This window comes from Ovis aries, chromosome 19 (genome assembly GCF_016772045.2).
Source record: "Ovis aries strain OAR_USU_Benz2616 breed Rambouillet chromosome 19, ARS-UI_Ramb_v3.0, whole genome shotgun sequence".
Taxonomy (NCBI): domain Eukaryota; kingdom Metazoa; phylum Chordata; class Mammalia; order Artiodactyla; family Bovidae; genus Ovis; species Ovis aries.
This window is the reverse complement of record NC_056072.1, coordinates 17,887,068-17,899,529: the sequence shown is the minus strand read 5'-3', so window position 1 is coordinate 17,899,529 and position 12,462 is coordinate 17,887,068. Positions and strand designations below refer to the sequence as shown.

The following is a 12,462-nucleotide window of genomic DNA, read 5'->3' as shown; positions in this document are numbered from 1 at the left end:
AGGACACCAGCCTTCCCCAGAGGGGCATTCTGAATGGGCAAGGTGCTTCTCCTCTCAGACGGCCCTCGCATCACCTGATGACTGGGAATAATGACTATCCCCCACAGGGCTGGCATCACTGTTAAGGAAGACAGTGGTTTCATAAGGGAAATCGCTTTGTGGGCCGTCGAGCTGTTTTTATTTGGAGGTTGTTGAGGGTAGTCGAGTACCTTTCTGATCATGTTCCTGTTTATGATCTCAGTTCTTCTGGACCTTCTCATAACTTCACCTTTTCCCCACTCATCTCCATCCTCTCTCCACCTCCTCTCCTGGGACCCTGGGGGAAAGGGATGTTTTTAAGTAACAAAGCACGTTGACCAGTAATGTTTTATAACAACACAGCTATGATTATAGAGTTTACCTGTAAAAGACAAGTCAGAGGAGTTGCTTTGGAATAGAATTTAGTATCAGTTCAGAACATCCCTGCTCAAAGAGCAAGCCCACAGATAGTCAGGAGGGCATGTGATGGTGTTAAGACACAGTTTTCAAAAAGGTAAGGTCAGCATTCTTGTGCAACTATAAAACGAAACTTAGCAAAGATTCTATTCAACTCATGACATAGTGAAGGAACCAGTAAGATATTTAGAGCAGTCCAAAAAGCATTTGAGGAGCTAGGGGTTCATAAGCAGTTTAATGTTAGGACAAGATTGATAGGTACAGAACTAGTTGATATCCTACATGACGATGAACCATAGCCTTTGGGGCTGTCTTTTTCAAAATGACAAAAACTCTCTGCATGGGTGTCACTACTGGATAAAAATCTACAAGCTAACATGGAACTCGGCCAAGTGTAAGAAGAGCACAGAGGGAACCTCCCTAGATCCTCGCGGAGGCGGGATGGAGAGGGAACACTCAGGCCTCACCATGTGACATTAAAGGGTGTGCCACCCCCGTTTCTGCCTTACATCCAAGTTCTGGATTTTTTTTTTTCAACAATTTTGGTAAATACTTTTTTCACTTCACTTACATGATGCTTATAATGGCCCTGTTGGGGCAAAAAGGTCAGGGAAAACCTGTTTCCAGAGGAGAAAACCGAGTTAGTTACACAGGAGAGAGAGAAGCTGGGCCAGGAGGAGAATCCTGCTTCCTAATTCCGAGTCTGGCGCCCATCCTGAAACTCCATCTCACACTTGGCCTTCTCAGTTCCCCCTGGTCTCAGCCCCGCATTACTCTCAGTGGCATTTGTCTCTTTTCAGACTTCCCTTGGGCTTCACTAAAGGTGAAGGAGGGAGGGAGGGAGGCACCTGTGGCCCCCCACCTTTTACACCCCAGAGGGCTCCTGGTCTCATCCCAGTCCTTTTAAGTCCCCGACACAATTCAGTGGCACAGCATCAGGTGAACCACATCCTGCTATCCTGAGCCAAAGAAAATTGTCCAGACACTTTATCCCCTGCTCAGGAAAAAGGACAGAAAGGAGGCCGCATTCCAGGAACTCATTTTTTTAAGTGGTGGCTCCTTTCAAGCTCTGCTCTTCTCAGCTACCGTGAGCTACTTTGCTATCTTTCATCTGCAGCTGCATCCACATCAGAGAAACCTACTGTTTACAAAGAATGTCTCATTCAAAACACTTGCTCTTCCCCCACATCAACAAACAGGAGACTCATTTTCTGTGTTGGGGGTAAGCTGGATCTGTCTGGCCCCTGGCTGGATGGCATGCCTGCCCTGGACAAATGACTGCTCGCTGTGTTAAACAGGCAGCCAGGAAACTGGCAGTGAGTGTGGTCCAATGGCCCAAATTGGTTTCTTCCTTGCAAGGCCATTTATTTTTCTCACCCACGGCCTTCTGTTGCCATAGAAACCATCTCACTAGCAGGATGGAGACGCAGGCCAACCCTGCTTTCTGCACCGTCAGAGAGGCAACGTTTATAATCATGAAACAAAGGAGGGAGTAAGAAAGTGTATGGGGTGGGGGCTTCCCTGGCAGTCCAGGGGTTAAGACTCCACACTTCCAATACCAGGGGTGTGGGTTCGATCCCTGGTTGGGGAACTGAGATGCCACATGCTACACAGCAAGGCCAAAAACACAAAAAAAGGCAACTATACTCCAATAAAAATTAATTTTAGAAAAAGAAACTATATGAGGTGTGCAGTTTAAAAAGTAGTTCCTCTAAAGTTTCCAAGAACTCTGAAGCAGGTAAAACAATTTTTTGAGAATGTCTGATTCAGAGCACGTTTATACAGGGGTACTGACAACAGCAAACATTCAGAGTATAATAAGTGCATGCTAAGCCCTTGAGTGCATGGCCCATTTAACCCTCTCAGTGACTCCACGCACCTGAGGGGTGCTTAGTGTCCCCGTGACACAGACAATGAAGCAGACTCTGCAATGCAGTCACTGACCCAAGTCCAGCAGAAGAAAGGGACAAGACTGGGATCAAAACCAGCCCTCTGACCCCAAAGCCTGGACCTCCTGACTTGAAACAGCTCCCTTCTCTTCATCTCTCTTCACGTCTCTGTTGTAGCCTCACTCTTCAAAGGCGCTGGACCCCACTGTCATCCAGCGTCCACCATTTTTGTTTGATCATTTCATGCTTTTTGCCTCCAGCCATAAGCCCCTCTGTAACATCCCACACAATGAGGGTTCCACAGAACAGGATACAGGCCACTCCAATCCAGGCCAGTTTTCTCATCTCACAGAGGACTAATGTAGGCTGGGCAGGGAAGAAGTCGCCTCTAGCTGCACAGCTAATAAATGTCAGAGTTGGCACCAGAGGGCCAGCCCCTCGCCCTGCAGGCCAGAACCCGGCTGCACTGAGCTGCCTTACACCACTGTTTCTAAACTAGACCCCGAGCCAGCAGTTAGCTCTCCTGGCCAAGCACTAGGACTAATCCCCTTGTAGGATGGCTGTTAAATCAGCCAGAATAACAACAGTGCTCAAGCGGGCAGGGTAATTCACCAGAGAGGAAACACTCCCACAGAGCTCTCCTGTTTCAGGCTTTGTTGCCTCGGGAGTTGATCTGAAACCATCCAATGATGAAGCCTGATTCATAAATTGTTTACCTCTGCCGAAAACTTCGAATGACTTAAATATTAAGTGTAAGGGGACCATTGTATTTCAACTAGTAGAATCCAACAGGTCAGAAATGAGAGGCAAGGTTTTCTATGCCAACAGCTTTAGGGAGCAAAGTTACACCCATGAATCAAAGTTCCCTGGCTCAGACAATGAGATGGCAGTGAGCATCGTCTTGGTTTTCCATTTTAACATGAATCTAACACCAAATAGGCACAGACATGAGCATGCAACCCTCCAAATACATGCCACATGACTCTTACTCCCTAAGTTGTGAAGGTGTATTAGAACAGCATAGCGTGTGAAGACATGGTGTGTCAAATCACCAAGCAGGTGGCATGGAGCTGGGTGTTATTATGAGACGAACTGATGGGGGAGCAGAGAAATAATGTGAAGAGTAACTGTTTCTTTCCATGTCCATCTTTGAATTCCAACACTAGCAATGATGGTAGCCTCACAACTTGTCTTTTTTCCCACTTAGAAGCAGAGAAGGTAGAGGCATCATGCCCTAAAGAGCATGCTCAGACTGTGACATCCTGCCATCCAGCCCTTTTGTACCTTTCTGCCCTTTCACACCGCCTCCTTCTGCTAGGAATTCTCTTCTCCTTTCTCCTGCCTGCATACATTGCACAGCCCCAATTCTGAGCCACCTCCTCCAAGAAGCCTCCCTGATTTCCCACTCAGGTTAACCTTCCTCTGTGCTCCTAAAGTCTATGTGCAAAATAATAGCAGCTACCATCTGTGGTGCCTAAGGTGTTCGGGCACATCACATGTATTATCTCTGTACCCATTTGACAGGTAAGGAAACTGAGGCTTAGTTTGTCCAAGGTTACGCAGCTGCTAAATCATGAAGCTGAGTTTGAAATCCAGGTCTCAGGCCCCAAAGTCCATGGGTTTCTACCACACAATAGACAGCTGCCCTTGCCTCAAACTTATCCCTTCCAGGAAGTGTGTGTTTCTTCACCTCCCACTAGACTGTGTGTTCCTCCAGGGCACCACAAGTCTCACAGTGTATCCCTGTGCCTGGCACATAGCAGATGCTAAATAAATGCTTCAGTGAGTCAACAGTTTGTGGAATGAGAAGCTTATCCCTTTATCTTACTGGTTGATGGAGCAATGCTTCTATAAAATCCTGGTACACATGGCCAGTCCCCCCAAGTCAGTCCCCATCCCCAGCATAGAATCAAGTCAGTTTCTCAGCAGCCAGATCCATTTACTAACCCACTGCTTCACGTCCTATGAACCTCCTGGAAATTTCCTTCAAAAGGGCTGAGACCCTCAGAGGTAGGGCATTTCCTGCAAGCTTCTGGTGATGCAGCCAGTTTGAAGATCACATTTTGGAGTCTAAATGCATTAGCCAACAGCAGTCAATGCACTTTGGTTACCTTTGGCTGGTAATGAACAATAAAACCTGTCTCCCGCTTTGTTCTCTTTCCAAAGGATGACCAGATTTCAAATGCTTCTGACTGTCCATGATTTAGCAAAATATTTAAGTTATGCTTTGAGCTATAAACATTTGGCAGCTTGAACATTTGTTTGTGCCTGTAGCTTTGGTTTAATCACACCCTATCAATAAATCACAAATAAATGAGAGAAAAGAAACTCACTGGAAGATTCCATTCCAGTGACAAGTGGATCAAGGGAGTGGGTGAGGGTGGGAGAGAGAAGCCCATGAACCCCCAGTGCATTTTTATGGGAAGGACTCCACCCTTCCACACCTGCCTACCCTGTGGCCACTTTCCCGGCTGGTCTCCTCTGTCCCTGGTAAACAGTAAAGCCATGGCTTATTCATCTTGAGCCCTTTGAACCCCACACAATTGCTTTACCGGCATGCCAAGTCTTTAGAGGTCAAGCATCTCCGGTCCAAGACGTTTGGAAGGAACACACCCTCTTCTCTGTCTCCTTTTCCAGATGTCGCTGGGCCAGCAGCAGTCAGCAAGAGGTGTGCCTTGTCTGAGATGCAAGGGGACGTGTTCGGGCTTCGAGCCACATTCATGGAGGTAACGGAGTTTGTCAGGAAAGGCTCTGCCTGCCTTCATTTCTTGGCTGTCCTTTCTGGGAACCCTGGGACTGCTTAGGGTGCATGGGTTGTTGGCTGACTGGCTTGGGAGTGAACGCATTCTTGCTTGGCTTAATTCAGAAATGACAGAAAAGCTCTTGGGGAGCCAAGATGAAGAAGGAGTTCAGGCTTTATAAACCATTTCCAGGTGGAGGCGAGGATGCTCGGGGAAGCGGTGGGCAGTTGTTAGCTGCTGCCTGGTCCACGCTGGGTAGACCCCTCTCTCCTGGGGTTCGGTGTGTGGGCTTCATCCTCCCCTCCTGCACCATCAGCCTCCCGGGATTCTGATCTCAAAGTGCCCTGGGGACCGAAATAAAAGTCCCTGTGTCTGCAGCACTTGAAAGCCAGGGCCTGGTTTCACGTCCATGCAGGAGGGCGGTGAGATCTAGTTTAGACTTGGATTCACGGCATTGTTCGTTTTGTTTCATTTTTTTTTCACTGAGGACTCACAACAAGAGGTGTTTCTGCCATTCTGCACAAGCCTCAGGCACTGCTCACATCAGCCTCTGTGTAGCTGGCACCCCCTGGAGGTGTGCAGGGCACAGTCTGAGGGGGCCATCCCCCTAGCCCTGGGAGAGAGTGGCTAAGCTCTGTAGGGTATGACAGCTTAAAAGGAGCTTTGGTCTCCACTGCCAGAGGGTGGCCTTGGGCACTCAGAGAGGGAGCCCATCTCAGGAGGCGTTTGTCTCAGAGAAGTTGATTTCCACCGTGAGATGGCAGTAACAAAAATACACACTGAGCTGAGGTATATCTCTTCTACTTGAATGTTGAAGTAACCCTGAGCAGGAGGTGTTAGAATGTCCATTTTACAGATCAGGAAACTGAGGGTGGGTAATGAGCTCCTGGCGACTATGGAGCAGACTTCAAACTCAGGTCTGTGAGTAAAGCCCCATGCCATGCTGCCAGCCATTCTGCACAGAGTCCTGACGTCCAAGATTGTTCCTGACTCTACTCCCAGACACTCCCCCACTTCAGAGGCGCTCATATGGGCTTCCAGATGCCAGGGACCATCTAGGTCCTCCAGTTCTGACTCCCGTCCCCTGCACCAATTCCCCCCACAGCTAGGACGTCCTCTCCCCACACATCTGTTTTGGCCACGTGAGTTCTTTCTGGCCGTGAAGAGGGTCTGCCTGCCCATCGTCTCACCCCGCCGGTCCTGACCCTGCCATCAGGGTGTCGGAGGACGAGGTTGGCGCTGTATCAGTTCTCCCTGAAGACAAGAGATGGTGCCTCCCTTTCAGAGTTCTTGGGGCCAGGGGATAGTGTTCCCTAACTGTACACATGGGGTCAGGTCCTTCCCTTCTTTCAAGGTGCACAGGCCCACACTCCCTGTTGTCAGGCCTCTGAGAATGGGTGTCTGGTATCTTCTCTCTGGTTTCCTAGTTGTTTATAGCAGGAGGGCAGTTCTGGACCCCGTTCCTCTTGGCTGGGAGTGGAAGCCTCTCAGCATCGTTTCCATCCTGACATTTTCTCATCATCCTACCGGTTCCCAGAACATCAAGTGAACTTTAATTGAGAAATACAGACTTCAGCCTGTAGGTCCTGCCTGTCCAGGACACAAGCCACATGGCCTCCCATGACAACTATTTGACTTGGCCCTGGAGACAGTCTGTCGTGAATGAGTGTCATTGTGTTCCAGTCAATCTTCAGTGAGGGCCACTGAAACTCAACTTCCTCACCGTGCTCATGTGTCCCCAAGTCATCATCTGCTTCCAAATCTTGTATAAAAACTGTTCATAGGCCATAGGGAAGCAGCTGATGGACTGGATTTGCCCAGTGGGCTATACATTGCCAACCCCTGGTGTAGACAAAGCCTGATTTTACAGATAAGAAACTTGGCAGGCGCCTGTGGTAGGCTTGTGTTCAGGCTGAGATTATATCCCAATGTCATGCCTCTTCCGCAACTTCACGTTACCTGCGACAGGCTGAAGAATTGCCCATTGTGGCACTACTGAGGATCTCTCTAGATGCGTGTATTCCTCTGCAACCTGGGTGCCTGGAAAGAGCAGGAATGGGACCAAGGAGGTGTCCTTCTCATCTGTAAAGTCCCAGAAATGAGTCTGGCAACAAAAACAGCACAAATAAAGGAGAAATAATGTTGACACAATCAAAGAACATCTCATATTTCTCAGCATTTTCCGTTTCAAGGTATTCTGCATCCCAACACCTCTCATAGCATCTACGTGAACCAAAACTGCCAAAGGGCAGCTTCCTCCCCCAGGTCCAAGTACGGAAGGTGTGCGGATGTCAGAGGAGCCCATGGGACTCCGGGCTTCCCTTCCCTTCCTTCCTCTTCCTCCTCTCTCCACTTCTGGCTCTGCTGCTGCCTCACCCCCACAGACCAAAAGCGCCCTCACCAGTCTCCTTAAAGAAGGCGTCTCCGCCATGCCTGGCGCTTAGAGAATACTGTTGGTCATGCATGTGCACGCGTGCTCATTCGCTCGTCATGTTCGAGTCTGCATGGCCCCGTGGACTGTTGCCCGCCAGGCTCCTCTGCCCATGGGATTTCCCAGGCAGGAACGCTGCAGTGGGCTGCCGTTTCCTTCTCCAGGGGGTTTTCCGACTCAGGTCTCACGTCTCACTCAGGTCTTTCCACGTCTCCCGCGTCACTTGCGTTGGCAGGTGGATTCTTTACCACTGAGCCACCTGAGAAGCCCGTTGGTCATGAGAAAATGCTCCAGTTGCATAAAACAAGCAACCCGTTCTCATGAGAATGAAAAGAAAAGCCTTCTTGCATTTGCTACCTACCATCTGTAGGGTGCTAATTTATCTTTAGAGATAATTTCCCTGAAGTCATCATTGAGCGTGTTGATTTTACGATGTCCCAAATGACATGCAAAATGCCGGGCTGGATGAAGCACAAGCTGGAATCAAGATTGCCGGGAGAAATATCAATAACCTCAGATATGCAGATGACACCACCCTTATGGTAGAAAGTGAAGAGGAACTAAAGAGCCTCTTGATAAAAGTGAAAGAGGACAGTGAAAAAGCTGGCTTAAAACTCAACATTTAAAAAACTAAGATCATGGCATCTGGTCCCATCACTTCATGGCAAATAGATGAGGAAACAATGGAGACAGTGACAGACTTTTTCTTGGGCTCCAAAACCACTGCACCACCATCACGCTGATGGTGACTGCAGCCATGAAATTAAAAGACACTGGCTCCTTGGAAGAAAAGCTATGACAAACCTAGATAGCATATTAAAAATCAGAGACATTACTTTGCTAACAAAGATCTGTATAGTCAAAGCTATGGTTTTTTTCAGTGGTCATGTATGGATGTGAGAGTTGAACCATAAAGAAAGCTGAGCGCCAAAGAATTTATGCTTTTGAACTGTGATGTTGGAAAAGACTCTTGAGAGTCCCTTGGACTGCAAGGAGATCAAACCAGTCCATCCTAAAGGAAATCAGTCCTAAATATTCATTGGAAGGACTGATGCTGAAGGTGAAGCTCCAGTACTTTGGCCCTCTGATGTGAAGAGTTGACTCACTGGAAAAGACCCTGATGCTAGGAAAGATTGAAGGTGGGAGGAGAAGGGGACAAAAGAGGATAAGAATGCTGGATAGCATCACCGACTCGATGGACACGAGTTTGAGCAAGCTCCAGGAGTTGGTGATGGACAGGGAGGCCTGGCGTGCCACAGTCCACGGGGTCACAAAGAGTTGGGCACGACTGAGTGATTGAACTGAACTGACTGAAATGGCAGCCCACTGAATGCAAGCTGGAAGCTTCTCCTCAAATAATGCTTAAAAGGCTGTCTTTTCTTCTCCTGAACACCACACTGCACACCATGTGTTAAAAACAAGAAGCAAGCCTTGCACTGAAGAAACGTGTTTAACCTTCTATAGCCTGCTGTCCTCCAGACTCATCACCGATGAGCGCTTTCCACGTGCCACATCCTGACTCCCGGGGGAACCGGTCCAGGCAGCAGAACCACCCCAGAGTGGATGCAACTCGTGTGGCCCACCCTGATTCTACCTTGCGTTACAGTTTCCACCCGCGCGTCTCTCTCTCTCCCATCCCCACTGCAGTCGCCTTGAAGGCTGCGACGGGGCCTCCTTCTCTTCATCTCAGGCTCCACCTCAGCACTGCCAACAATGGGGGCTGGATGGTTGTCTGCCGTGCAGGGAGCTGCCCTGTGTATTGTAAGATGTTTAGCAGTGACCCTGGCCTCTACCCAGACGCCAGAGCACCCCACTGGGACGATCAAAAATGTCTCCGTGGTTTAGTCGCTGAGTCATGTGCGACTCTTCCGACCCCATGGACTGTAGCCTGCCAGGCTCCTCTGTCCACAGGATTCTCCAGGCAAGAACACTGGAGTGGGTTGCCATTTCCTTCTCCAGAATGTCTCCATGCTCAGCCATAAAAAAGAACAAAATAATGCCATCTGCAGCAACAAGGATGGACCTAGAGATTGTTGTACTGAATGAAGTAAATCAGACAGAGAAAGACAAATATCGTATAATGTTACTTAAATGTGGAACCTAAATAAAAAGGTACAAATGAACTTATTTATAAAACAGAAATAGAGTCACGGGTGTAGAAAACCAACTATGGTTACCTGGGGATAAGGCTGGGGGAGGGATAAACTGGAATACTAGGACTGAGATGTACACACTATGATATATAAAGTAAATAACTAATAAGAACCTGTATAGCACAGAGAACTCTACTCAGTACTCTATAATGGCCTATGTGAGAAAAGACCCTAAAACAATCTTTAAAAAAAAAAAGAGTGGATATATGCCCATCCATATGTTAAAACTGATTCACTTTGCTATACAGCAGAAACACAACAGTGTAAATTCACTATACTCCAATGATTTTTTTAAAAAGTGTCTCCAGATATTGCCAAATGCCCCCTGGGGACAGTTCTGACCGTAGTTGTGAACGACTGATGGAGAGCATCAGGGTAAGCTTCCCAGAGCCCCACAATCAAAATTTGTGCTAACTGATTAAATGCATCAATCTCCTGAGTTTTGAAGAGAAAAGGAGGCTTCCTCTGAGCAGGCCTGGCTGTGAAGCGCTCAGGCCACTGCCCTGACATCTTCCCGCCGAGCCCTGCCCCATCCCACCATAGGTCGTGGTTCAGCTTACTTGACCTAACCAGCTCTACATCGCGTGTGTTCCAGCATCTGAGATGCAGCCTGCCTAAGGGGACCCGGCCAGCAAGGGAGGGGAGCGCTTTTCCTCTCACTCTGGGAATTCTGGATAGCTAAACCTTAACAGCATGACACAAAGCTGCCAACTGCTTTTGTTTTTAATTGTCAGAGGGGAAGCATCAGGCTTTCAAGTCAGCCTGTGAAGCCTCCCCAGGACACTTTTTCTTCTTCCAGCCCCAAGACGAAGGCTTGCCAATGGATGTCAATCTCTCTAGCCCGAGGGGTTTAAGCTCATCCTCTTTCCCCCCAGGTCCTGTCCACCAGTTTCTTGAAGAAAATTTCCAGCTGTATTTTAACTTCAGGATGAGTGCTAAAGTGTTTACAAATTGCTGAAGCTCTGAGACTCATGAATCTTGGGAGACAATTTCAATAATTCTTTACAGCAAGAATCAGCAGACTTTTTAAAATAAAGAGCCAGATAGCAGATATTTTAGGCTCTGCAGGCCTCTGACCTCTTTTGTAATTACTCACTTGCTGTTGCCACCCAAACGCAGCTACAGACCACTAAATGAATGGGCATGGCTGTGTTCCAATAAAACTTTATTTACAGAAGCAAGTTGTGGGCCAGGTTCAGCCCAAAGGCTGCGAAGATTCCTGACCTAGAACATCTCCAATGATGAACCAGCCTTTGCCACCCCAATGCGGTGGAAAATTTCTCAAGAGAAAAATTGTGCTGTTCTTTTTACCAACAAAAGTCATACAAAATTCCCCAGAGATTGATAGGAAGACATTGAGGTGCTGATTCCAAAGGCCTTTTGGTCTCCGGTTACCATTTGTCTGCTGCTAACCTTTTCAAGTTACTAAAGTTAAACTTTGCGCTTGCTTTCCAAAGCGTAGATGCTGCCAGCGGGAGACTCTGCCTCTCTTTTCTGGAGGTTGATCTCACTTGTCCCCATCCCACCCCTCAGGAAAATATGCAAGTCATGCAGATGCAGCCAAGAGGACCACTGCTTGAGCTCTGACCTGGAAGACGATCGGAAAATTGGCCGCTTGCTGATGGACTCCAAGTATTCCACGCTCACAGCCCGGGTGAAAGGCGGGGACGGCATCCGGATTTACAAGAGGAACCGGATGATCATGACCAACCCCATTGCCACAGGGAAAGATCCCACCTTTGACACCATCACCTATGAGTGGGCTCCCCCTGGAGTCACCCAGAAACTGGTAAGACAGCTTCCTGCAACCAAGTGGTTATTTCCTTTCTCTTGTAAATAGGAGTCATACCATGGGTTCCTGAATGTCAAAGACAAGGGAACACAGGTGCAAGATTATAAGAATGGTAGGAATAGCTATGGTTTCATAGCTGCTCCTACCTCTGGGATCTTGAAGTGAAAACTATCTGGGCCTCGTTTTTCCTCATCCATGAAATGGGTAGAGGTGTTCATGGGAATTCCAGCTGCAGTACACAGTTGCTTATGGTTCCCTTTGGGCTCTCTGCTTCTGAATAGAGGATGCTTTATCCTTCAGAATTCTCAGAGCGCTTGTCTTCATCCACAAGTTGTTCATTTTCCCTCAAAGTGGGCTGTGATGTGCCTTTTGCAAGCCTAGGGGAGAACACAGGAACACTCCTCTCTTCTCCCTAACCCCTGGGCTTGGAAGGGAGTTATGCCAGTTTACTTTACATAACTCTGGGGAAATGGCACCCAGAGAAGGACAAGGCCTAGAGAGAGCAGGTGACTTGCACAAGTCAGCCCCCTTCAGCTTCCAACTAAAAGGACCCAAGGGAAGTCCCCATGAACAGGCCTTACCCCAGACAATTAAGTTGGGAAGCTCCAGACAGCAGGGTCAGAATCATCAGACACGAGAATTTAAATGAACATCCCACGCAGGTCCCTTCAAGACCCAGAGCAGTGGACTAGCGCCCCTCAAATTTCCACAAGTGCAGAAACTATCTGGAGAGCTTGCAGAAACACACCCAGCAGGCTCGGGGCTGGCGTGCCAAGCTCTCAGGTCATGCTGAGGCTGCCAGCTCCTAGACCACACCTGAAGTAGCAAGGACCTGGGTGATTTCTGCAGGTTAATGAGATTTTTAAAAGCCCTACAAGGTTAGCAATGCAGACCTGCCACTGAATCCCATCCCTCCTGGGAGAAAAGAAGTGCCTTTCCAGTCCTGTGTGGCCTGGCCCTGCAGGCTCCTCCCGCAGCTCCTGCCATGCCCCCTCACTCAGTACTGGGCAGTGCGCTGACC

The 12,462-nt window shown here is 48.4% G+C and overlaps 1 protein-coding gene across 1 annotated transcript in view; it reads left to right on the top strand.

Annotated features, from left to right (window-relative positions):
- The window catches only part of LMCD1 (LIM and cysteine rich domains 1), a 56,704-nt gene that overhangs the window by 24,181 nt on the left and 20,061 nt on the right, over positions 1–12,462 (top strand). The window contains exons 2-3 of the mRNA XM_004018302.4: positions 4,962–5,050; positions 11,183–11,438. Coding sequence (XP_004018351.2) covers positions 4,962–5,050; positions 11,183–11,438 — 345 coding nt within the window. The remainder of the gene's footprint in view (positions 1–4,961; positions 5,051–11,182; positions 11,439–12,462) is intronic.